Source organism: Amblyraja radiata, chromosome 3 (assembly GCF_010909765.2).
Source record: "Amblyraja radiata isolate CabotCenter1 chromosome 3, sAmbRad1.1.pri, whole genome shotgun sequence".
NCBI lineage: Eukaryota > Metazoa > Chordata > Chondrichthyes > Rajiformes > Rajidae > Amblyraja > Amblyraja radiata.
This window is the reverse complement of record NC_045958.1, coordinates 12959190-12986723: the sequence shown is the minus strand read 5'-3', so window position 1 is coordinate 12986723 and position 27534 is coordinate 12959190. Positions and strand designations below refer to the sequence as shown.

At 40.8% G+C, this 27534-nt stretch overlaps 2 protein-coding genes across 7 annotated transcripts in view; one reads left to right on the top strand and one right to left on the bottom strand.

Annotated features, from left to right (window-relative positions):
* LOC116970805 (endoplasmic reticulum aminopeptidase 2-like) overlaps positions 1 to 17266 on the bottom strand; it is a 55000-nt gene extending 37734 nt beyond the window's left edge. The window contains exons 1-2 of one of the 2 annotated variants that reach the window (XM_033017348.1): positions 17200 to 17266; positions 1701 to 2205 (exon numbers count right to left, since the gene is read on the bottom strand). In XM_033017348.1, coding sequence (XP_032873239.1) covers positions 1701 to 2197 — 497 coding nt within the window. In that variant the 5' untranslated portion in view covers positions 2198 to 2205; positions 17200 to 17266. Of the gene's footprint in view, positions 1 to 1700; positions 2206 to 3566; positions 3688 to 17199 lie in introns of those variants that run through there. The other variant, XM_033017347.1, reaches the window with a different exon arrangement.
* Positions 3805 to 27534, top strand: part of erap1 (endoplasmic reticulum aminopeptidase 1) — a 65739-nt gene continuing 42009 nt past the window's right edge. Inside the window, exons 1-6 of one of the 5 annotated variants that reach the window (XM_033017350.1) lie at positions 3805 to 3933; positions 8440 to 8522; positions 22946 to 23613; positions 24825 to 24963; positions 26103 to 26237; positions 26755 to 26875. In XM_033017350.1, the coding sequence (XP_032873241.1) occupies positions 23090 to 23613; positions 24825 to 24963; positions 26103 to 26237; positions 26755 to 26875 (919 nt within the window). In that variant the 5' untranslated portion in view covers positions 3805 to 3933; positions 8440 to 8522; positions 22946 to 23089. Of the gene's footprint in view, positions 3934 to 8439; positions 8523 to 16778; positions 16899 to 17289; positions 17372 to 19219; positions 19382 to 22945; positions 23614 to 24824; positions 24964 to 26102; positions 26238 to 26754; positions 26876 to 27534 lie in introns of those variants that run through there. The other 4 variants (XM_033017352.1, XM_033017354.1, XM_033017349.1 and 1 more) reach the window with 4 other exon arrangements.

The window sequence follows — 27534 nt, the reverse complement described above, 5'->3', positions numbered from 1 at the left end:
AGTCAGGGGAAAGACTACACATGATTACAATCAAGCTGTCTACAATGCACAGATACAGGATGAATGGTACAACATTTAGTGTAAGATTAAAGATAGTCTGAGGGTCTCCAATGAGGTAGATGGGAATTGAGGACTGCTTTCTTATTGGTGATAATATGATTTGATAACAGCTGGGAAGAAACTGTCCTTGAATCTGGATGTGTACTTTTTCATACTTCTGTAAACTGGAGCGAGGCACATCCTTGATTATGCTGGTGGCCTTGACGAGGCAGTGTGAAGTGTAAATGGAGTCAATGGAAGGGAGGTTGACTCCATATATACCTCACGCTATTCACCAATATCCACCGTTGTCAAATTGAGAATTATATATTGTATCAACTTGATTTTCATGGGGTTAAATTGGATCATTTCAGTAGAAAAGAAACATAGTTAAAAGGTATTCATTTAAACATATTTGACCTTTAGGGTACAGGACTTAGTTACAGTTCTGTGCTCATTTAACCATATAATATAACCATATAACAATTACAGCACGGAAACAGGCCATCTCGACCCTTCTAGTCCGTGCCGAACACGTATTCTCCCCTAGTCCCATATACCTGCGCTCAGACCATAACCCTCCATTCCTTTCCCGTCCATATAACTATCCAATTTATTTTTAAATGATACAAACGAACCTGCCTCCACCACCTTCACTGGAAGCTCATTCCACACAGCCACCACTCTGAGTAAAGAAGTTCCCCCTCATGTTACCCCTAAAATTCTGTCCCTTAATTCTCAAGTCATGTCCCCTTGTTTGAATCTTCCCTACTCTCAGTGGGAAAAGCTTATCCACGTCAACTGTGTCTATCCCTCTCATCATTTTAAAGGCCTCTATCAAGTCCCCCCTTAACCTTCTGCACTCCAAAGAATAAAGCCCTAACTTGTTCAACCTTTCTCTGTAACTTAGTTGCTGAAACCCAGGCAACATTCTAGTAAATCTCCTCTGTAATCTCTCTATTTTGTTGACATCCTTCCTATAATTAGGCGACCAAAATTGTACACCATACTCCAGAATTGGCCTCACCAATGCCTTGTACAATTTTAACATTACATCCCATCTTCTATACTCAATGCTCTGATTTATAAAGGCCAGCACACCAAAAGCTTTCTTTACCACCCTATCTATATGAGATTCCACTTTCAGGGAACTGTGCATAGTTATTCCCAGATCCCTCTGTTCACCTGCATTCTTCAATTCCCTACCATTTACCATGTACGTCCTATTTTGATTTGTCCTGCCAAGATGTAGCACCTCACACTTATCAGCATTAAACTCCATCTGCCATCTTTCAGCCCACTCTTCCAACTGGCATAAATCTCTCTGTAGACTTTGAAAATCTACTTTGGTTTCTCCTTTAATTTTTTCAAATGTTGGTTCTTCAAGCAAAAATTATAAGTATAAATTGTAAAACAGCACTGCACAGGCTAATTTCTCAAATCCTTCCCTTTTATTTAATATAAAATAGTATAGGATATATGCGAGGAGTACTCATTTAGTTAAATTCTTACCAGAAAACAAAATATCTGTATACCTACATCAATTTTATGTGATTATATAAATTCAAAATTATCCTTGAATTATCTTCTGTTGTTGGGTGAGTCACAATTTGTTAAAGAGTACACAACCTTTTCTTAACTTAAACATGTTATTGGCTTACCTTTTTTCCCCTTCTGGTGTTTGGTAACTACTTTTATAAAAGCCATAGAAGCCATCAGATAGATTGGCCGTATAATAGATGTTAACCATGTAAGTTTCTCCATTATAGAGAGGCTTGGCATTCTCTAGTGCTATTTGCTCAAAAGGTGGATATTCTAAAATGTTCAAAATGCTTTCTGGGTGAGAAGCTCCATATTCGGTTAATGCAATCGTTGCCCTGCTGATCTCCAGGTGCTTGGCATGGAGGATGATGACGCTGGTTTCCTGTCTGACATGAACCTGGATCTTAGCTAATCCAGTGAAGTTTGAAGTGGTCAAATTTGGGTGTATATATAGGTTGTAGTGGACTGGAATGATGCTGTCAGGGAGCCTCATCTTGTTCCATGGAAACACCTGACCATTCGTGGCTGTGGGAAAGTCTTCATTTTCATGGCCACCAAGGCACAGTATGACCTGAAAGAGCACTCCAACGGCAAAGAACATCATCTGGAACAGCATTGCCCAAACTGCAGATGAATTAAATAGTACAAAGCATTAGTAATGATGCAGAATCAACAATATGAACTAATTTACTACTTTAAATTGTTGAATTTATAATAGTTATAATAAATGAGTGATCTTTCCCGTTTGCAGGTAAATTAATTTTACAATACTTTTAAGATACCAGCTTTACCATTGTAATTATCCAACTATTTGTTGAACATTCAAATCCTGTGTGAAATACTAATGTTTCCCAACAACTATCTAATATATATTTATATATTAACAAGATATAAACATAAATCTAAGATATAATTAAATAATCCCAGTAATTATAGCTGCATCAGTAAATAATTTGTTCTTTAGAAAAACTGCATATTTAGTGTGTTGTGATATTAACTGCACTGAAACAACTTAATTGCAGGAAGTTACCTCAATTTTATTATTCCTGACAACTTGATAGCAAAATATTTTGGTGTCTGCAAACTAATGCCAATGTTACTATTTCCTGATTTACTTTGCATCCTTTGATTTTGATGTTTCCCCTCCACTCATTCAAGGATTGAGGGCTTCTCAGGCTTCGTCGTCATTTAATTGCTTATCCCCAATTGCCGTTGAGAATGTAACTCAAATCTAAATAGTTTACTCCTTTACAGAAATTCACACAGATCATTCAATCATAAATAATTACAGTAGCTCAGTTAATGGTAACGTGAAGAATGGTCCCGACCCGGAACGTCACCTACCCATGTGCTCCCACGGACTGACACCATTTCCAAGACATTTCTAAGATGACACAATAGCAAATATTCAATTATACATTTATTTAGAAAATGCTGCAATTGATTAAATTGAAGATCCCTTGTCCTGTAATTTGAACCTGTTTCACAATCAACGTTTGAAGCAACTCAATTGTACAGTACGGGGTAACTTAATGTTTAAACGTGCAGGAAGGAACTGCGGATTTACACCGAAGGTGCAAAAATGCTGGAGTAACTCAGCGGGACAGGCAGCATCTCTGGAGAGATGGAATGGGTGACGTTTCTGGTCGAAACCCTTCTTCTGGCTGAAGAAGACATTTCTGAACGTCCAGGTTGCGAGAAAACATGGAACCTCCGCAATTGTGTGCAAGTGTCCTTAAGATTGCTGCACAGCACCGATCCGCTGTCATTAACAAAGCGTTGGCCTCGGCTATTATCGATCTTTACCAGAAATTGCATCAGCAAGCCAAACAATTAGTTCCAATTATACTTCTACAATCTTGAATATACAACGCCCTCTTTCAACGGCATTAGCTACTGAGGTTAAACAGACGTTTATGCACCAATTATTAAGATGCAAACGCTCCACACCGTGCAATATATATATAGATTGTTGCTTCACTTACAATTCACTGGACGCCAGTCGCTGTTCATTTCAACCTCCCCGCATTACCCACTGATCATGCGGTCGAACACACTACCAGGAACACTTTTATTTTCACTTTCGAGTTGGTGTTCTTAATCACCCGGATATCAATATCGTTTCTTGAATGAATTTATTTTGCCTTGCTCCCAAATTATTATATAGAAACAGCGTTAAGCTTTGGTTTTAATTCTCCGCGGGAGGGAGGGGATATTTGCGAGGCACCAAAGAATCTGGGGCAGAACACAAGGAACGCGCTGGTTTGGAACTTAACATCGCAGAGGCCTGGAACAGCCCGGGTCATATACTCAGATAGAACAACACTTGCGCAGCTTCCATCGGCGCAACAGGTGAACTATTTGACTTTTGCTTAGTTGGTGCCTTGGAATGGAGAATGGCTGGCTTCCATCCCCCCTTTTGTGGGTCGGACGTGATTGTAAAGGCCAATGTGGAAACCTGCCACCAGACAGGACAGGAGATAGACCCAACATGCTGTAGTGACTCAACCGGACAGGCAGCATCTCTGGAGAGAAGGAATGGGTCACGACCAGAGATGCTGCCTGTCCCGCTGAGTTGCTCCAGCATTTTGTGTCTATCTTCGGTATAAACCGGTATCTGCAGTTTCATCATATACATAAAATGGGGCAGATTCCTTAGAAAAGGAATCGTTTTCTAAGTAGCTGTTTCCTTCGCTCATCGGGCTCGGTGTGCTGCTAAAGATTCTCAATACAACTCTAAAGGCGTAGTCTCATTTTCTGCTGCCATGGGCCACAGGTTTTCATGAGTCAGTAGCGATATAGAACATAGAATAGTACAACACAGGAAAAGGGTCTTCAACTCATGAGGTCCCAAACCTAACCGAGTCCAGTCAGAGAATTACCACTACCTCGGTCTTCTATGTCCAAGCCAATATTGAATACAATCTACCAAGGCCCCATGGATCTCATAGAAACATAGAAAATAGGTGCAGGAGTAGGCCATTCGGCCCTTCGAGCCTGCACCGCCATTCAATATGATCATGGCTGATCATCCAACTCAGTATCCTGTACCTGCCTTCTCTCCATACCCCCTGATACCTTTAGCCACAAGGGCCACATCTAACTCCCTCTTAAATATAGCCAATGAACTGGCCTCAACTACCTTCTGTGGCAGAGAATTCCAGAGATTCACCACTCTGTGTGAAAATTTTTTTTCTCATCTTGGTCCTAAAAGATTTCCCCTTTATCCTTAAACTGTGACCCCTTGTTCTGGACTTCCCCAACATTGGGAACAATCTTTCTGCATCTAGCCTGTCCAACCCCTTAAGAATTTTGTAAGTTTCTATAAGATCCCCCCTCAATCTTCTAAATTCTAGCGAGTACAAGCCGAGTCTATCCAGTCTTTCTTCATATGAAAGTCCTGACATCCCAGGAATCAGTCTGGTGAACCTTCTCTGTACCTTCTATGGCAAGAATGTCTTTCCTCAGATTTGGAGATCAAAACTGTACGCAATACTCCAGGTGTGGTCTCACCAAGACCCTGTACAACTGCAGTAGAACCTCCCTGCTCCTATACTCAAATCCTTTTGCTATGAATGCTAACATACCATTCGCTTTCTTCACTGCCTGCTGCACCTGCATGCCTACTTTCAATGGCTGGTGTACCATGACACCCAGATACTCTCATGTCCCTTAAACTTCTGGATCAGCATGCTATGAAGGGCCTTGTCCACTACTTTACTTTAGGCCATCTTTGTTACCTCCTCAAAAAGCACAGTTAAGTTTGTAAGATGTTACCTTTCTTGCTTTTCCAAATATGAGTAAATTACTTTCCTTTAGAATCTTCTATCTTGTAGAATAATTCCCCTACCACTGATTAAGGCTGAATGGCTTATAATTTCCTAGTTTTTCCCTCTTGTCCAAAAAACAGAGGGAGTTAGATGTGGCCCTTGTGGCTAAAGTATGGAGAGAAGGCAGGTACCGGATACTGAGTTGGATGATCATATTGAATGGCGGTGCATGCTCGAAGGGTCGAATGACCTACTCCTGCACCTAATTTCTATTTTTCTATGTAAATAAAGGAACAACATTGGCTATTCCCCAGTCCTGTGGGATCTTGTCTGTGGCTAAAGAGGAAACAAACATCTCTGCCAAGGCCCCAACAATCTCCTCTCTTGCCTCTCTCCATAATCTGAGATACAGTAAATCCCATCAGGCCTTGGAAATTTATGCACCCAAATGTTTTCAAAAAACCTAACACCACCTCTTTCTTGGTCTCAACATGCCCTAGAATATCAACATATCCCTCACTGATCTCACTATCTTCCATATCCTCTTGGCAAAGACCAATGAGTACCCAGTGAGTTTCTCACTCATTTCCTATGTACTTGAGTAGTCCTATTCTATGCCTCTTGCTTTTAATATGTATAAAATGTCTAGGGACTCGCCTTAATCGTCTTCAGTAAGGAGATTTCATTTCCCCTTTTATCCCTCCGGATCCCCTGTTATTGTTCTTTCCTGATTTATTTGTATTCCTCAAGGGCCCTGTTCAATTTCCATTTCCTAAGCCTCACATATGGTTCCTTTTGCATTTTGATGTTGCTTATTCAAAGCTGCTGACTGGCTGTAACTGGGACGTCTCTTAGACAATAAAAACAAATATGTTTGCTCTTCTCGACCTCCTCATTGCCAGACCTCAATCAGTATAAGCGAGTTTGGTATTCCGACTGCGCATGCCCAGGTCATAGGTCACTGGCTATAATCTCGGCAGCGTTGGTGCTGCGTGTGTGCAGGCCTGCATTTAATCCATGGTTGGTGTCGGGCCCAGGTTTACGGTGCTGTGTGCACTGTGGAGTTGCTGCTGGGCCGTCCCCGTCCCCTCCCGGATGTCCCGCCCCTGTCCGGGGTGACCCTGGGCTTGCAGCCGGCGTGGGGGGAGAAGCACTGGCTCCAGTTCAGCTCTGCCTGTCCAGCTGGGTTGGCGGAGTTGAGCTGGGGTTGCCGCTTCTCCGCGCTGGCTGTGGGCCTGGGAGCCGCTGCTCTGGGCCGGCGTCCCATCGGTCCGGACATCTCCGGCCGCCCTCTGGGTGGGGATGGGACACTCGGGGCGTACATAGGGCAGTCCATTGGCGGTTCGACAGCGCTTGCGGCGACAGAGACCCGGGTTCGATCCTGGCTGCAGATGAGGCGCGGGTCTGTGTGCGTGCGGCTGTCGAGAATGTCTCTCCGCCGGTCCAGTCTCCCCCCCCACCCCCATCTCCCACTCGCATCTGCCCCCTCTATCTCGCTGTTACACCCCGCTCTCCCACTACCTGGCACTCCCGTTCCTCAGATTAAATATATTTTTACACATAAATCATGAATAAAGAATTTATACACAGTTTATACAGTCAGCGCTTCATTCACTCTTTCTTTATAGTGAGTGACCTTTGACAAATCCCATGATTCCTTGCATTTTTCGGAATACCGAACTCGCTTAATAATTGGCAAAAAGCGCTTCCTCCTCAATGACCATCAGCACAGGAGCATCTCAAGGCTGTGTGCTCAGCCCACTGCTCTATTCTCTCTGTACCCATGACTGCAGCCAGACATAGTTCCAACGCTGTCTTTAAATTTGCTGATAAAGCCACCATTGTTGGATGAATAACGGGTAACAATGAGTCAAAGTTCAGGAGGGAGATTGATAATCTGATTGTTGTTCTGTCACCATTCAATATTCCTCTCAATGTTAGCAATCTCTGACGATCTGTCCAGAGTCCAGCACATTGGTCGAATTGCAAAGCTCAACACCTCTACTTTCATAGAAGATTTAGTAGATGTGGCATATCACTTTGAATACTCTAACAAGCTACAAGTGTACGGTAAACAGCATATCAACTATCCTTGTGTTCAAGAAGGAACTGCAGATGCTGGAAGATCGAAGGTACACAAAAATGCTGGAGAAACTCAGCGGGTGCAGCAGCATCTATGGAGCGAAGGAAATAGGCTTCTTCAGACTGAAGAAGGGTTTCGGCCCGAAACGTCACCTATTTCCTTCGCTCCATAGATGCTGCTGCACCCGCTGAGTTTCTCCAGCATTTTTGTGTACCTTCCAACTGTCCTTGTTTGGTAACTTAGAAACAATGGAGGCAACAAAAATAGAGTGGGTATTGCCCAGACCTCCCCACCGTCTATAGGAAGTGCTGCCTCAAAAAGGCAGCTAATATAATCAAAGACCCACATCACCCTGGCAACACTCTCATCTTGCTGCTCCCATTGGGAAGAAGGTACAGGAGCCTGAGAACTCTGACCTCCAGGTTCAAGAACAGCTTCTTCTTTGCAACCAAAGATGAGAAGGAATGTGAAGTATGAGAAGCAAACCAAGGAGATGAGAAAGAATTTACTTAATCGGAGGGTGGTGAATCTGTAGAATTCTTTGCCACAGAAGGCTGTGGAGGCCCTCAATGGATATTTTTAAAGGAGAGATAGTAGCTCCTTGATTAGTACGGGTGTCAGGGGTTATGGGGAGAAGGCGGGAGATTTGGGTTAGGAGGGATAGATCAGCCATGATTGAATGGCAGAGGAGATCTGATGGGCCGAATGGCTTAATTCCGCTCCTATTACTTATGACATGACCATCAGGTTCTTGAACTGCAGTGCACAACACTCGGTACACACCCACCTCAGCAATGATCTATTATAGAGCTTGTTTTGGTTGCACTACGTATTTCACTTTTGCATGATTATAGAGTGGTTACCTAGTATCACTTATTATTAATTTATTGTATTAATTTTTATTGTATATTGTTGTGTTATTGCATTAATGTATCTGTAAAGCTACAGCAAGTAAGAATTTCACGGTGTATATGACAATTCAACATTTTTGACTCATTATTGCAGATATTAACCTGGGAAAGGTGATCTGATCATGGAGGATTTTGCAGCTGCATCATGTTAGGTTTTGTGAAGAACAGACTAACAAAGTAAGGAAATGACATGAGATAAATGAACTTCTTTACTCATAGTTTTATTTCTAATACAACATTTTAGTTTTTTAGGACCTTGTATTCCAAAGTATATGCTATTCTAGATTGAAACCATAGACCACGTTTTGCAGGGGTCTGTGTGGTCCATGACAATGCTCATTTTGTCCAAAGTGAACCGACTCACTTCTATCTCAGTAGGGCTGCTTTTTTTTTTTTAATGACCAGTAATACATATTACCCACTTTTCTGCACAATACATATCTAAAGCTAGGTTTCACTCCTACATTTGCTGATAGATAAAATTGTGAAGTCAAGTCCAAATTTAGAGTCTGCGCATATTCCTAACATAGGCTATTGCATTAAGGAGATGTTGCATTGTGAAATGAGCTCGTATTTTGGCTGAAGCTGTATATTGAGACCGTTTTCTGGTGTAGATAGATAATAAAGTATTTCTCAAGTAATTTGAAGAAGAGGTGTACTCAGTACAAGTAGAGGGAGAGTAACTGATCATTTGCCTCAATTTCTATTTACGGGATATTGAATATCTCGGCGTAATGTTCTCTGGAATTACTCCAGTGATTAAAATTCAAAAATACTTAAAATCTCATAAAATATGTAGTGACATCCTGTGGTAAAAAAAAGGAAATTGTAAGTGCAAGATTGTTCTTTAAGACTTCAAAGATTTGGAGGTCTGCCAATTCCATAGAAGAACAGAGAGCATTGCAAAGATACCGAGCAACAGAATTACACAGGAATGGCTCTGAAAATTATTAACTTAGTCACTGTACATAGTGTGACAGAAAAGGAAAACATGTATAAACTTGATATTTTCCATGACAATTAATGCTGTATTTATGGAATATTATTGAGAAGTGGTTTGAATGTGCCTCTCCTGGAAGCAGGGATCAATGTGGTCCTTGACAATGTCAACTTAACAACTGCAACCAATGCGACAATGTTTTTGTTGTCTCAAAGATAACAATATATCAAACATCATTGTCCAGGTCAAGCCAAATCAATGTTGCTTTCAGACATATTAAAAATTGTTACCGATGATATTAAGATCAGAGTAAGTTTAGTCAGATGATGAACGTCACGATAGATACCAAACTGACTGATGAAACAGAATGAACGGAGGGGGTTACAAATAGTCACTTATACTGGAAATAGAGAGAGCGTTGGCGCCGACCTGTAGGGGGTATGGCTGCCTAGCCTGCAGCTGTCTGTTTTTCATTTCTTTTTTCTTATTTTTAGTTAGTTTAGTGTTTTGTTTTTAAGGAGTTCTAGCTTTTTTATGTGTGGGGAGGGGGGGGGGGGGGGAAGGGGGAAACTAATTTTCAGGGTCCCTACCTGGTCGGAGATGCAGCTTTTCTCCGGGCTGCACTTTCGACCCGTCCTCGCGGCCTACCAGCGGGCCTGGAGCGGTATTTACTGAGGGGACCGCCCGGAGCATCGGCGGCGGCGGCTGCGGAGCTGCGGGTCCGAGGAGCGAGGGGACCGGGTGTGAGGACGGCGGTGCAGCGCTGGAGCGTCATTGCGGGGCGGGCGGTGCCTTGCCTGGGTCGCCGCGCTGGAACTCCGGTGAGCTGGGACCGGCGTTAAAAACATTGCGGAGCTGCGGGCGGCGGCGCTGAACTTTCCATCGGGAGCCTGGGATCTCGCGACGAGATCGCCAGTTGAGCTCCATTCGGCGCGGCCTTGTCGGCTCCGGAAGCCACGGTCTCGAGTAGGGAGGCGGCCGTTCCAGGGATCCCGTGCCGCTGAGAGGACTCTCCCGACGCCGGAACATCATCACCCGGCGAGGACGGCCTGGAACATCGGGCCTCCGTAGAGGCAACTGTGGAGGCCTCAATAGGCCCGACTATGGGTGGACATTGGGGATGGGACTGGACTTTGTGCCTTCACCCATAATGGGAACCATTGTGGGGGGATGTTTTTATGTTAAAGCTATTTATTATTGTTATGTTGTATTCTTTTTTATGTGCTGCGTTGGCAAAAGGAATTTCACTACATCTAGGTGTATGTGACAATAAATCAACCTTTGAACCTTTGAACCTTTGACTTATGCCCACAAAGACTCATGCTGGAATTCCTATTGTTCATAACTCGTAATGCTAATTTGAATTTAGGAATCTAAATTCAATTTTGCAACCTGCCAATTATATGAAATGGGAATGCAGGTAATATAAAGGAAGATTGCGACTAAAGTGCATGGATCACATTAACAAACTTTTAAAAGTGGTATGAAAATGGCAAATTAATTTAGGAGTGGAACATTTGGGAGAGAGAATAAGGAGGTTAAGTACTAGCAAGACAGTATGTAAATAAACTGAAAGGAGGAGATACCCAGGGACACAGGCATAAATGACAGGAAAGTGATAGAGGCTAACAAAGAAAGATAGCAAATTAAATCGTATTCTTATTTCTTGACATGGAATTATGAAGTAGAAAAGTTAATTAGACACACAAAATCATTGTTGATCCATTCTGTGGGTCATTCGGGTTTGCCAATATTAAATCGCCAATATTGCCAATATTACAATACAGTTGTAAAGGCTTCATAAGATTGATAATGCTCCATAGGCTAAATCCTTTTGAAAGACTATTCTGTGGGTGATCTGATAGAAATCCTTGCAACAGTAAAATTGTGCCAGATTATCAAAAATCAGTTTTCGGGTCCAAAACTTGAGGCCAAAATTATAAGGTGGCCATCAATAGATTCAGTAGGATATTTAGAAGAATCCACTGATACAGGTAGTTCTGCTATAATACGTGTTTCGACAATGTTATCGTGATTGATGAATTACTGAACACTATTTATATCATGCAGCTGAATTAGTTATAATGTGGTTTTTGAGTTGAGCTCATGTTGAGATAAATGCCTGCTATTCCAACTACTAGATATGGATACTTCTTGGCATTTCCATTAACAAAAGCATGTGTTTGGAGGTTAATTGGGCCACTTTAAATTATCCCTAGTGCGTAGGTGAGTGGGAGAATCAGTGGGGAGAGTGGAGGGGCAGGAGTTTGTTGATAAAAAATTGGGGATGTTGATGGGCTGTGTGGACCTGATGGGCCAAAGGGCCTGTTACCATCCTGTAACACTCTGACTATATGATTTTTTAAAAGATTAGTTTGAATATGCACCCTCAAATTTCTAATATTTCACATTAATTGTAATAAAACAAATTCTTCCTTCTTTAAGCTGACGTTGGAGGTTGCATTTGAATGGTAGCTTTGACCAGGAGGGTTCTCTTTTTTGCTGCTCTGTTACTAGGCAATGAAATTCAATTCTATCTCTTCAATCTACTGTCAAATCCACTCCATTACTATTATGAAAAAGCAAGATAATATATGGACATACAAATGTTGTTGAATTAAATTAAAAGTAATAAATAGCAAGAGTTAACAAAAAATTAATAATCTATAAATTCAAATAACATTTGTTTTTATATAAATAATTGATGTATCCGACAATGTGGAAGAACACTTTTTAGCTGTACAATATCTGGTGGGCAATTTGATACTTACTTGAAACTGAATTTTAAGTTCTCTTATCACCTCAGACATGATTGTGAAAGAGTACAGAAATAAACAGTGAGGGCTAAGCCTCCAACAGCTGCTCTATGTCATGTGCATTCATATGTTGTCTGTCTGTCTCTCTCCAAATGATTTACACACACAAACATTATAAGAGCAGATGGCCAAAAGATTGTTCAGACCTAGATTTTAAATAGCATCTTAAAAGAGGAAAGAGAGATAAAAAACAGTATCACCAACTCCTTTTCGATCTATTTTGGGAAGCTTCATGTATGGTGGCAGATGTCTAATGTGTAATGTCAAATGATGAAAGCACATAAATGACTGATCTGCAAGCAACATCTGAGCCGTTGAGGCCACACCGGGAAGGACCTGTGGCATGATCTTGGAATTGGGCCCAGATTTCAGACCTTGCTATTCATTACTACCCCACCACCCTTCACTCTCCACCTCTATCCCTCCGCCACTCCCTTATACCCAGTTTACTCATCCATGAGCTTCTGTTGTATCATTTGCCCATCCCCTGCTCATGTCCCTATCTAAGGGAAGGTGCAGGTTTACTCATACAAAGATGCAATGGCACCATTGTGGGGAGGATGTGTGGCCAACACGATCTAAACATTAAGCAGGGGGAAAAAAGAAAGGTCAATTCAGATTTAATTGGAATAGTCATTTTTAAAAGTTCCAGTTGCGGATGACTTTTGCGGAGATTACATTAAGCAATGTGAGTGAATTGGAGATTGCAATTTTGCCACAGATATGTGGTTTGAAGCCCATCTAAGGGATTAAAGATGGTGCATCATCTGTAGTGCAGGTACTATTGAAACATTTAAAGCAGGCATTATCGCAAGGTTTTAGAAACATTTAGACAAGTACATTCAGAGGATAGATTTAGATGGATATGGGCCAAAAGCAGGCAGGTGGGATTGGTTCAGATGGGGTATGTTGGTCGGCGTGGGAGATTGACCCAAAGGGCCTGTTTCTACTTTGTATGACTATGACTGATTCAGTTTCAATCATTTCCAGGGAGAAAGGTAAAGTTAGTACTGGATGTCAGATCAGCACTCTGATAATATAGAAACAGTGAAGGAGCCAGAAGATCCTAGAAGTACAGTAACTTGTCGAGGATCTAAATATAAAGCCACCAAATGTTCAACAGTGGAGGGAAAGACTGAAAAGTGTATATTTGATGGAAAGCATAACAGCTAAACTCCAGTTAAGGACTGATGCTTATTTAAAATAAAACTGATACCAAAAGCAGAATGGATTATCTTTGGAATAATGGAAGGTAGCCCTGAACTAAACGTGTTTCAAAAGAATTTATTTAATTACGGGCTAATAACGGGAAAAAAGCTTATACTCAAATTCTGGAAAAACGCTCCTATACCAACAATAAATATGTGGATTTCAAATATGTTCGAAACATTACACCTGGAAGATATGAGACTCCTCCTTGCAGGCAAAGCAGACCACTTCCAAAAGACGTGGTCTGCATTTATTGACTTACAACAAGTATATGGTGCAACAGTAATTTAAAAAATAAATGGTGCCAGGATCTGGTAATGGGGGATGAAAAATATGAAGTTGGTATATCCCTTTTTGCGTGGTTTCTTATAATAGAGCAATTGTTTCTCTTTCTTTCTTTCTTTCTTTCTTTTCTAGGGTCTATTTCTTATCTTTCTTCTCAAACTGTTTTTCTAATGGGCTTTTTTTTTCCAACGCTTTCTAGCACTATCACAACTCTTTCTCACTTTCCTTACTTCCTTTATTTCTATCTTTCTTAAAGCTTAAAAAATGAAGGGGTACAACAAATGTAATAAGATATATGTGGTGTGTAATACTGTAACTTATTGTACTTCTAATAAAAAAATAAAAAAGGACTGATGCTTTCAACATTATTTGGACAGCGGTATTACTACAACTGCCAAGACTGATTAAGGACACAATTTCTCCATAGCCCCAGTGGAGGGGAGGAGTTCGATTGGTACTATATACCGTATTTGGAACCATATGTACAGACATTATTGTGACTGTGTATAAGTGCAAACATAGGGGGCGATCAATGACAAGATAAGTTCTTCAAGTGGCATACAAGTGTCTGGTTTAACAGTGTCTGATTATATATTAAGTAGGATTAAATATGATGAGTTTGCTTATGTTGAGGCCTTACAAAGGAAAGGTATCACAGAGGACAAGTACAATATTCCATTTAATTTGGGGGAGCTAAAGAGAGCTCTGGCCAAGTGTAAGAACTCAGCCCCAGGGAAGGATGATATTTGTTACATAATGATAAAGCATCTAAGTGAGGAGGGACTCCAAAAGATACTTGCACTATATAACAAGGTGTGGGAAGAAGGGCAAATACCGGAGAGGTGGAAGGAAGCAATCATTGTGCCTATTAGGAAACCAGGGAAAGATGCAAGTAATCCAGTAAATTATAGACCTATAGCTTTAACAGCACACATGTGTAAACTGATGGAAAGAATGGTAAATGAAAGATTAATGCATCTAATGGAAGAAAACGGTATAGTGGCTAATTATCAGAGTGGCTTTAGAAAAGGGAGAGGTACTAATGATCCAGTTCTGTGCTTGGAAGATGATATAAGGAAAGCACAAGTTAAAAAAGAATCTGTAGTTACCGTATTTTTTGATGTAGAGAAGGCTTATGATATGTTGTGGAGAGAAGGTCTTCTAATAAAGCTGCATTTAATGGGAGTAGGAGGAAATATTTTTAACTGGATAATGGATTTTCTTAACGGTAGAAGTATCCAAGTTAAAATAGGGTCAGACATCTCTAGTAAATGTGTAGTCGAGAATGGAACTCCCCAGGGAAGTGCGATAAGCCCGATCCTATTCTCAATCATGATCAATGATATATTTGCAAACATTCAACCAGAGATGGGGCGATCGCTCTTTGCAGATGATGGCAGCCTATGGAGAAGGGGGAAGAATATAGATTTTATCGTGGAAAAAATGCAGCAAGGGATAGCCCAGGTGGAAGAGTGGGGAGTGAAATGGGGTTTTAAATTCTCTATAGAGAAGACAAAGACAATGGTTTTCACAAGGAAGAAAATTAAAGAGGATGTCCAGTTAAAACTATACGGCAACAATTTGGAAAGAGTAAAAGATTTCCGTTTCCTGGGAGTCCATTTTGACTCCAGATTAACATGGAGGGTCCACATTACAAAAATAATTGGAAAATGCAAAAAAGCCATCAATGTAATGAGATGCTTAGCAGGTTTAGAGTGGGGAGCAGATATATTATCTCTTAAACATATCTATGTATCACTGATCAGATCCAGACTAGAGTATGGCAGTATAGCTTATGGATCAGCATCTAAGTCAGTGTTGTCCGAGTTGGACAAAGTCCAAGCGGAAGCTCTAAGAATCTGTATAGGAGGTGTGCGGACGTCACCTGTATGTGCACTACAGGTGGAAACTGGGGAGATGCCGTTGAGACTTCGCCGCAGACAACTAATGGTTAATTACTGGCTAAGCCTTAAGGGTCATGGAGAGAACCACCCAACAAAACAGGTAGTACAGGAGTGCTGGGAGAGAGGGGTGGCTCAGTCTGGAAGCTTCGGCTGGGTTGGAGGAGGTGTGGCAAGGGACATGGAAGTAGAGGACAAAGAGTTCTGCCCTGCAGTATTGTGGCCATCTGTCCCAATATGGTTACTGAACATCCCAAAAGTTGATCTGGAGATATGGGAGGCAAAAAGGAGGGAGAAAAATTCGGACCTAAAAACAGAATACCATAACCATATATATAATAGATACAGGGAACACCTCTTAATTTTCACAGATGGATCAAAGGACCCAGTAGCTGAAACAACAGGGGCAGCTGTGGTAGTGCAAGGGATGAATGTTGAGATTTGCAAAAGAACAAATAACTATTTGGCAGTGTATACAGGATAGAACAGGTGCAACCATGCAAAGTATTAATATGTAGCGACTCATTGTCTGCAATCCAGAGTATTGGGTCTGGTGCATCCCATAGGCGGCCTGACCTAGTGTATGAAATTCTACTACTATTAAGCCAAGTAACAAGGAAGGGCAGTGACGTGACTTTGTTGTGGGTCCCAGCACACATTGGTGTGCTAGGAAATGAAAAAGTGGATAAATTAGCAAAAGAGGCCGTTAAAAAAGAGAACATAGAGGTAAACCTACAATTATCCAAATCTGAAGGAAGACACATTGTGTGGAAGAAAATAAATCAGGAATGGCAACAATACTGGGAACAGGAGACAAAGGGGAGACACCTCTATTCGCTACAAAACAGAGTGGGCATTACAGTAAGAAGAGGGGGGAACAGGAGAGAACAGGTAGTATTAGCAAGATTGAGGATAGGACACACTCACCTGAACAGCACATTAAAAATATTGGGAAAACACCCTACTGGGATGTGTGAGGAATGCCATCAGCCGGAAACAGCATGCTCTAGTTGCATGTAGAAGATATGAAACAGAAATAAGAGTTTTGATCAGTGAAATGAAGAAAATTGGAATGACAGATATATCAGAAAAGAACATTCTAGAGTATGGAGGGGAAGGAAAAGGAGTAAAGGTGTTGTTTAATTTCTTGAGGGCCTCTGGCCTTATAAAAAGGATATAATGTAAAGACATGAGGACTGTGGAGTGAAGCCAGAAGGTGGCAGCAATGCAACATTGTGGATGCCGGCTGCCGTAAAACTCCAAAGAAGAAGAAGCAGTAGTAGAAGGGCAGGCCCAAAAGTTGTATTCATTTCATTTTCACTTTCACTTCTGCCGGGGAATCGATTGGAGCCTCTTATTTGGCAAACGCAAACTCATCAGAAATTTGTATTTGGTTATTAAGGTATGGTTTGCATTCAGAATAATTGCATAGAGGTCAAGGTAGTAAAAAGCATATTTTCAATCGATGTTCAGAAATGTGCGGCGAGGGGGAGAGGCCCGGTGTACGCGGCGCTGCCCGGCCCAGATGTCTGCTCTCTCGCCTCGCCTGGCAAGCGAGCGCTCGCACCGGGGCCCATCTAGTTCCCAGTTCATCTCGGGAGCAGAGGGGTAAGGGTGGTGGCGGGGAATAATAGAATCGGACTTGACATAACCTGCTAAGGATTGGCCGCCGACCGTGAGGGAATAGCGTTGCCGCAACCCACTGCGGTCTCCAGCGGTGGCGGGATCATCTCAACTCGCTTCAAAGCAAAGACCAAGAGCGCTCTAGTGGCGGCTGCAGCCTCCTCTCCTCTCCGCCCCTGCTGTTTAAATCAGTCTCACGTGTTGCAGAAAAGCAATTTAAAACTACGCATATTTAATTCCTAATAAGTGTGGGTATGAATTTTGACAATTTTTCCAATGTCTAGTTTTGCTTTTGATGTAAAATGCTTTCGTACGGGGACACATAAACTCACTCTAGATTTACACCGCGCGTCAAAAGCCCTTCGGCCTAATTCTAGATATTAGAAACCGGGAACTGCAGATGCTGTTCTACAAAACAAAAAGATCCCGACACGAAATGTCTCCATGCCATGTTCTCCAGGGATGTTGCCTACCCCGCCGAGTTAATCCAGCACTTTGTGTCCCTTTGTAACTCTACTTTGTTATTTTGTACACTCCTTCTCACATTTATCTATCGTTGTTCTCGTCTGATCCGCCTCTAATGGCACCACGCGCGATTCCCCTTCCAAACGGTAAATTATCGTATCTTTAGAATACTTCTTTGTTTCATCTGAGCTGAGTCTAAATGATAAACTGCACGAGAAGAGCTGTGTAAACCACTTGATCAGCATCAGTTCAACATCACCTCCCCTTTCCCAGAAGCTGTAAAGGATAAGCAATAAATTATGGTTTTGGCAAGTAAAACCACATCCCACAAATTAAAATAAACCGTGCTTTGTGTTTAAGACCGACACTTGTTCACAAGGTTCGCGAATTTGTTGCTGATCACCTCTGCAACCCGTGTTACGGCATCATTTCCACAGAAGTGCGTTTATCTTCGGTTTTGTCCATAGTGTGCTGTAGCCAGCAATTTGTAGCTTAAATTGTCTGGAGGTCCCCCATAAACTTAAACACGTTTCAAAGATTTTTATTTTCTTAAAATCTTTCCCTTTGAACAATTGTTTAGATTGAATAGTTTGTTTCCCCCTCTAACTATGGCCCCGAGAAGCAGCATGGGAGGTTACTACACATATAAACACTGGAAACTGATTGATACTGAAGTACATTTCTGTCTTTAATGCTTCCAGAAAATTGATCATGTCCTGACCACAAAATGGGATGCTGTGTCATTTTTAGACCATTGTTTTCTCTCTGGGCTGCAGATCAACAATTCCTGGCTCTTGAAGCTTAAAGGGCCTGTCCCACTTGGCTGTCCTTTACGCAACAGGCCGGTAGTGACTGATGCGCGACAGTCGTGCAACGATCACGCACGTCATCATGCGCCCGCACAGCCGTCTGGAGTGCGTGACGTCATTTGAAGATAGACACAAAATGCAAGAGTCAGCGGGACCGGCAGCATCTCTGGAGAGAAGGAATGGATGATGTTTCGGGTCGAGACTCTTCTTCAGTCTGAAGAAGGGTCTTGACCCGAAACGTCACCCATTGCTTCTCTCCAGAGATGCTGCCGGTCCCGCTGAGTTACCCCTGCATTTTGTGTCTATCTCCAATCGTCTTGGCCCCGCTCTGGGAGTAGAAGTGGGGACGGATCCGGATCCGCAACAGTCATGAGCCCCAGGCCGAGCTCGGCGATCGCTTGCCTGCTTCTGCTGCTGTTGGAGGTGAGACGTTGCGCTGCGCCAGAACGTGTCCCACTTGGCCGAGATTTACGCGACAGGCCGGTGGCGCGCGATGATTTCGTGCAGAACGAAATCCTGGAACGCTGCGCAATACCGCTTGCAACTCCACACTCCTCCACGCCACTCCATGCGCCCGTCCTGCGCTACCCATACACTACCCACACGCTACCAGGTCGTGTAAATGGCGCGTAAATGATGGCTAAGTGGGACAGGCCCATAAATCAATTAGTAGTACCGAGGTGTTGAGATGAAGTGGCAGTTTCACACCCCATTCAGAACCCAAACAGTCCAATGTAAAGATGAAGAATGAGTGCTAAATTATGGTCTGAGTTCCTGTTGCTTTTGGGTTGATGTTTTACATTAATGAGTTTTCCTTGTGTTCTAGAAAAGAGTGGCACAGTGGTGGAATTGCTGTCTTACAATGCCAGAGATCTGGGTTTGATTCTGGCCCGGACTGCTGTCTGTTTCGGAATTTGCACGACCTACCTGTGACTGTGGGAGTTTTCTCTGGTACTCCGGTTTCCTCTCACTTTCCAAAGACGTGCAGGTTTGTAGGTTGATTTGCTTCTGTAAATTGTCCCTAGTGTGTAGGATAAAACTAGTGTACGGTGATTGCTGGTCGGCGTAGACTTGTTGGGTCGAAGGGTCTGTTTCCGTGCTGTATCTCCCAAAAACTAAAGCTATAAAGGAAAATCAGAACAATGGTGGGCTGTGTATATGTGGATTGTTAGTTTATTCAGTCTGTCAATTGGAAAGCGATGTTCCTCGTATTTGACATTCTGGTGTATCATCTTGTTTGAAACGTTTTCACTTTTTACATTGCAGAGTTTTTGTCACGATTAATCATAGATTGCAATTCCATCCTCACCATCAAGACCAGATTTGAGGACAAATGGAAAAACTAATTCCAATTGGCCTTGATATTCTAATTTGAAGACTGTGACAAGTGGTGTTCACCAAAGATGTCCGCTGGGACCTCTGTTGGCCCATTCTTTGGAAAGTGAACCAAAATGTCACACACGTGACCAGATGTCACCACAAAGCGATACATTAAACATTCTTGCAAGAGGTCAATCTTATTCATTGCTATCTTCCTACCTGCAGAACTATAATGCATGTCTGCTAAAGATATGAACATTCTAGCTTTTTAAAATTCACAGTTTGTATAATGCTTCCGTGTGATATCACACACGTGATCAGTCATATTTTACCTCTGACCCTAAACAAACATTGTCAGCATAACATATAAAGATTTCACTTGATAAACTGAAAAAAAATGAACCATATATAGTACAAAACAATATACCTGTAATGCTTTCAGAATTAGAAGAGATGTGTTCCACAATCTTTCATGATTTTGGTCACACATGTGACTAAGAATGGGGTCTGTTGTTTGTGATATATATAGTTGACCTCAATATAAATATAGATGGAATGCTTAGTAAATTTGCAGACAATACCAAAATTGGCTCTCAAATTATACATCGGGATTTAGATCGTTTGAGATATGGCAGATGACGTTTAATCTGTTCAACTGTGAAACATGTACTTTGAGAGGTCGAATATAAGGGGAAAGTATATGACAAGGCGGCGTTGATGCACACAGGGATCTTGAGGTCCAAGTCCATAGCTCTCTGAAAGTGGCCACACAAGTAGATAGAGTGATAAATAAGGCATTTTGTATACTTCTTTCGGTTCGAGGAATTGAATACAAGAATCAGGAGCTTTATAACATTTTGGTTAGGCCATATTTGCAGTATTGTATGCAGTTCTTGTTGACCCATTACAGGAAGGATGTAGAGGCTTTGTAAAGGGTGCAGAAGAGATTTAACAGAGTGCTGTACTGGGTATTAGCTAAATGGAGAGGTTGGACAAACTTGGATTGTTTTCTTTGGAGTAATGGAAGATGAGAGAAAAGGCATCAAAAGGGTAGATGGCCAAAACCTTTTTCCCAGGATAGGAATGCCAAAGACTAGAGGACATAGCTTAAAGGTCAGAGGGGGAAAGTCTAAAGAAGAATAAGATAAGATTATTGTAGCATTGAAGTGGTCTTTAGATAGGTAAATGTATATACAGGGGATGGAGGGATATGGATCATGTGCAGACAAAGGAGATTAAACTTGACATCGTGCTCGTCATTGGCATTGCCAGCGGAAGGGTCTTTCCTATGCTTCGTAGTTCTATGTTCCAATCAGAAATGAAATGTTGATTGCAAGCTAGGGAAAACATTACAGCTATCTGCATTAATTTATATAGGGATTTTTTTTCTATCAGGCTCCAATTCCATACTCAAAGGAGTTCTCAATTTATCATAATGTTTGTCTAACTCTTCTAATCTCTAAACTTCTTCTGCACTTTGTTAAATTAGTAAACTCCTTTCTTCCAAGTTTCTGCCGGGTAGATTGATGTCACTGCCTATTTAATCAAATTATAAAGCCACGAAAGGCTGAAGTAACTCAGCGGGACATACAGCATCTCTGGAGAGGAATGGGTGGCGTTGTCTGAAGAAGGGTTTCGACCCGAAACATCACCCATTCCTATCTCCAGAAATGCTGCATGTCCTGCTGAGCTTTTTCTGTCTATCTGCGGTTTAAATCAGCATCTGCAGTTACTTCTTACAAATTACAAAGCCACATTATTAATCTTATTTTAATATTTTCCCTTGAATGAGAAACTTGAAGTCTCCAAACTTTATTGACCTTCAGTTAATCAATTCCATGCGTGTCATTCTTTACATGTTATGTTATATTTTGCTCTTTTTTGTTCAGTGTAATTCAGCAAGCTGGAGACTAATTGTGGACATAGCATTGGAAACCATGATTATGACACTGAAAGTATATGCAGTGAGGAGGCTATTTGGTCAATCATATTTTTCACTTGAACAAGTGGGACCCGCTGGGTCCCTGTCACAAGGGAGGCCTGGTCCACCAATGCAACCCGTTCCCCCAACGCAATATTCCACCACTCACCCATAGCCCCCACGAGAGGCCTGGTCCCCCAACGCAACCTGTTCCCCACGCACCCGTTCCCCCAATACAATATTCCACCACTCACCCATAGCCCCCAACTGTGCAGGGGCGGTTCATTTCCCCTTATCCCCAGCACTCCCTCCCCCTCCGCTTCACCCACTTTTTAAACTTTTAAAAATTGACTTTTCACTTTTAAAAATCCAATTCCATTTGCTGCCAGGACTCAGTGTCCTGTGATTTGCAACGTTGTAACAGGCAGGGCCAGCAAGTGCAATTGGTTAAGTCAGCAGTTTATGTAAATGAGACTCCATTGTGACGTCATAGCTGCTAACTGCCACTGCAATGCCAAGTGATTTTTCTCAAACTGGATTTTGTAAAATTCAAAATGTGAATAAGTTGTAAAATATATCATCAATCTGAATGAAACTTGATACAACACACCACTGGACAATGGTGGGCAAGGTGGTCTAAAATTGTAGTGCTATTGTGTACCATTTTGGCGTAATTCAGGGCATGACTCACAGACAGACACACAGACTCACAAACAAACAAGATGAGAATGTTAGTAATATATAGATAATTTTGATTTTCTTCCAAAAGTATGCTTTAACTTGGGTGTAGTTATACTTTGAAAGATGTGAATGATAGCTTGCCTCAATTAACCATTTTTAAATATGATCCTGAATCACGATCGATTGGTTATGGGGTGTTTGGCATGGTATCATAAACAATTGAATAATCAAGTTCTGGATTGGAACCTAGGATTTTCTTGCTCATATAACGTGTGATGCATGTCCCTAAAGATGAATTTTGATTAACTTCAACATTTCCTGACCAAAGGCAATAATTTGCACAAACTACATGCAACAGCTCTCTTAATTTAGTGTTTTCATTAATGTGTTTAATGATTTAAGTAAATAACATTTGGATTTAAATCAGAATTAAGTGTTTTTTATCACAATATGGTCATCAATAAATGAAGAAGATGCTCCAGTCAACTATTTTAAAGCAGAATGGTGCTGGGGTCTGTCATTACTATTCCTATGCCTAAATTGCATTAAAACATTATTCATGTCGATTTCCAATTAATAAATATAAGCACAGATAATTTTCAACTAACATGTTTTTTTTTATTCACATAGGACATCATTATTTTCGTACTGCATGACGGTTCATTTACATATAGCAACTGATTGACCACATTGATTTTTGATGAGTGAAAAGGAAAACTGCAAAATCTGTTAAAAATCATCACACGTGACGGTACCACAGAAACCAGCATCCAGATGGCCACCGCCAAATACCTAAAACTAATAGGATTCATCACGGCTATTGGCCTTTCAGTTGTCGAGGCCCTGAAATATGACCAGAATAACGAGGAGGAGCCAGATTTTCCCGTCACATCTGACGGGCAGCGATTTCCCTGGAACAAAATAAGATTGCCTGATACCATTGCGCCAGTGCATTATGAACTGCTTATACAACCAAATCTGACCATGCTGAACTTTTCTGCATCCGTGAGGATTGAGGTTTCCCTTGGAATGGACACCAATTCCATCATCTTGCACAGCAAAAAGCTGGAAATCATCAGGGCAACCATTGCACTGTTGAAAGGGAATGGATCAATTGGACCAGAAAGCAACCTACATCTATTGGAATATCCAATTCATGAGCAAATTGCCCTACTGTCTGATGGACTCTTGTACTCTGGAAATACGTACATGATTAACATTGACTACATTGGCAATCTATCAGATGGCTACCATGGTTTTTACAAGGGCAGTTATAAAACACAGAATGGTGAATTAAGGTAAAGTTCATAATTTCGAGTCTGTGTGAAACATGAAAAGGATTGGAATGGATGGGTGGTTGCTGGCGGGCATGAATATGATGGGCCGATGGGTTGGTTTATGTGCTGTATGACACAGTGACTCGGTAATGTCTCAAAAGTAATTAAGAGTGAAACAAATTGAAAATCCAATTGGAAGAAAGGACGCCTCTTCTAAGGCTGATGTTACTGTCATTACTGCCATATCTCTTACCCCGTAGTGCACCAATTGCAACCTCTGTAGTTACTTTCTTATTTACTCTTTTACATTTTTCTCATCTTTGAAGCTCATTATTTGCTTTCTTAAGCTCCTAGCTTCTGTTCAGTTTCTAATTTTAACTCCGTACCTAATAACTTTGTTAACCTATTTTTATTCACTCTAATTCTGCATCTATATCTTCACTTAAGGTATAATCCATACATTCATTATTCTGAAGCCAAACTTCTAGAATGCGCATTTAGATACTTCAAGTCCATTTCCAGTGAGGAAAACTTCACAGTAATGTCTATACCTGCACACCCATTTATCCCAACTGATTCAAAGGGAATAAAATTATGCTTTCCTGATAACCAAGAGTCCTCAATTATTAATTTGGATTGTGTGAATCTCGCATTCCATTTTAATATGATATCCTTACTTGCTTGAAGATAAATGAAAGCCACTTACAAAAAAGAGAATTCAAAGGTAGCTTGCATATTTTCAACCAAATTTGAAAAATACGTGGACTGGTGTTTGACAATTCATATGATATATAATTTTAAAATTAATGTTAATTTACCACGTCTAATTGCAATACTAAAATAAAATGTGTTTTAAACCTGTGAAAAACAAAATCTGCTAATATAACCACTATCTGCTAAAAAATCTGCTAATATAATCAAAGGTAATTCAGTGGTCAGATTGTGTTTCATCTCTTTTGTGGTAGATATGATAAACTAATTGTCTATCTGAGTAAACACAAAATGCTGGAGTTACTCAGCGGGACAGGCAGCATTTCTGGAGAGAAGGAATGGGTGACGTTTCGAGTCGAGACCCTTCTTCAGACCTATCTGAGTAATTCAGCATGTTCCTTCCTTCAGTCTTGCACAGAAAGTGCACAATGTCCTACACATATCCACATCCACAATATCCCCACATGTTCACAATATCCTACACAATGCCAACAGGTTCTCTTTTCTTCTGATTTATGCAGAGTTTTGGCTTCTACGCAGTTTGAGCCCACTGCAGCACGCATGGCATTTCCATGCTTTGATGAACCCGCCTTCAAAGCCAAATTTACAATCAAAATACAAAGAGAATCAAGATACATTGCTCTCTCCAACATGCCCATCGTACGTATATTTACCATTCGTTCTTTATTTGTTGACTGTTTTATTATGTGCCATAGATTAGTTGTAATTTTGGGCAAAAAAACACAATCCAATCTGATGTTTTTCTCAGCACATGACAGGAATTAGGTTGTCCAATTGCATATTTAAGATGAAAGTCAGCAAAGGCTCAGCAAGTACCAGTGCTCAAACTATCAAGATAGAAATGTATCCCTGGTCACTTCGAACTGAGCAATATGGATGTGGCTGTACACTGCACTTCATTTCTGAAGTATGTTCCATTGACTGTAGTATTGATTTGTCCTTAAAGTATTGGCTACTTGCTAGAAACTTGGATAATGGTACGTGACCTTAAAGTGCAATCCAACATTGTGACACATCTTGGCGATAGCCAACTCTACAATTACCAGACAGTTGGGAATCTCATAAAGCAGTGGAGATATCTGTATCAGACTGAGCATGCATTACATTTTGCCCAAATGTGTGCAGGCAGAATGGAAGTAGTGATTTCAGCAGTAGATATCCAGCAAGGTCAAAGATCCTGTATGAGAATAGATAATGCCTACTATGTTCTGTGTGCTGAAGCAAAGCAAGAATTTAATTGTCCTATCAGGGACACATGACAATAAACTCACTTGAACTTGAACTTGATCATTCAGAACGAGATTTTGATAGCAGCAAATTCATGGAATGAGAGGGTTGTTTTGAAGAGTGAATCATAACAAGTGTTTGGGTAGGAGTACTTGAGGCTTGATAAAATGTAAATGGGCAGTTAATGACAAATACCACAGTTATGGCATTAATATCCCTCAGCAGTCAAAGAGGCTTGCAACCTTGGCCCTGAAGGCAAAATATATTTGGAACGTTGAAGTCATTTTCCAAGTTTTGTTAAATTATTTATATTTTATGAATTATCCCTTAATTAATTTGCATGAATGACTGGCTTTCATAAAATAAGGAGCTTTAAAAATCATAATAAAATATGCAAACCATCCTGCATTCCATCGTTCCAAGCTTGAAGTATATGACAACTATCAGTGAATCCATGACTGCAAGAAGAAAAACAATTGTAATGTGGTATCATGTGTTTTCACCTATTACAATTAATATTGTCAAGACTACAAACGATTATATCTTTTCAGATAAACTCTATTATTTTAGCTGATGGACTCATTGAGGATCACTTTGATGTGAGTGTCAAGATGAGTACATACCTTGTGGCCTTCATTGTGGCAGATTTCAAATGCTTTACGAAAGAGACCAAGAGTGGAATTAAGGTTAGTTCTCGATCAATGTGCACAAAATATCATGCAATAGGTTGTGTATGATATGTTTTCTCATTAATGCTCATGCACACCATATCATTTGAAAATTATTTTAATATAAAGGAGTTCAATGAATAACGACTGTGTGTTATCTCAGTGTCTCAGTGTTAATAATGTCAGAATTCATTCCGATTTTATAAAATTAAGAATACGTGTTCTTCCTGCAGATTATTTAGTCATCTTTGATCAAAAAAACATTTCAACTCAATTTCCTAATTGTTAAAACAGTGTTGGCAATATGTGCACAACTATATGGTACATTTTTGCTAATGATCTGGCAATGGATAAGTTTGCCCGACTTGTCTTTTTGGGGTAACTTTGAATTTTTCCTTCATTGCGAAAGCACCTTGCAATATTTGATCACATTGAATGTACCACAATATTGCAAGTTGGTTAGGCTATATAATGTTAGCATAATATTCACTCAAGGTGTATCTAGAAATGACTATTATTTTTTTTCCTTTTCCAGATCTCTGTGTATTCTGTTCCAGACAAGATCAACCAGACTACTTTTGCACTCGATGCAGCTGTGAAGCTCTTGGAGTTTTATGAAGATTATTTTACTATTCCATACCCACTGCCAAAACAAGGTAACGAATGAATGAACATCTCAGACATTTTTTTTTCAAATGTTTATGCAGGTGCAGTGTTTTCACAATTCGTACCTTATATATCATTATCTCACACTTTTTGTCTTTTCATCTCTGGCCTTTGTCTAACAAACCTATCAATCAAAATCCCATACCCATCTATCACCTATCTACTGCTGCACCCGCTGAGTTTCTCCAGCACTTTTGTCTACCTATCATCTATCACTCACCAGGCTTTGTCTTCCCCCCACTCCTCTTTCAGTTTACAGTCTGTAAAAGGGTCCAACCCGAATTTCCCATCCGGGGATGATTAAAGTTTTATTGTATCATATCGTAACATCATGTTCTCCAGAGATGCTGCCAGACCCGCTGAGTTACTCCTGTAATTTTATCATTCAACAGCTATAAAGCTGTGTGGAAAGGATGGCTGTAAACTAGCATCTATCTCACTTCTTTACTATCTCAATCTGCTTTCTTATTTCTTTTATTGATTCCTCATTGAATTGACAACTGGCATATTTAACTTCTTACTATTGGTTAGGGCGATAATGGGTCTTACAGTGCCCACCGTGATGTTTGGGACAAAGACCCATCATTTACTTATTTGCCTCTGTACTCCACAATTTGAGATTTGTAATAGAAAAAAAAATCAGGTGTGG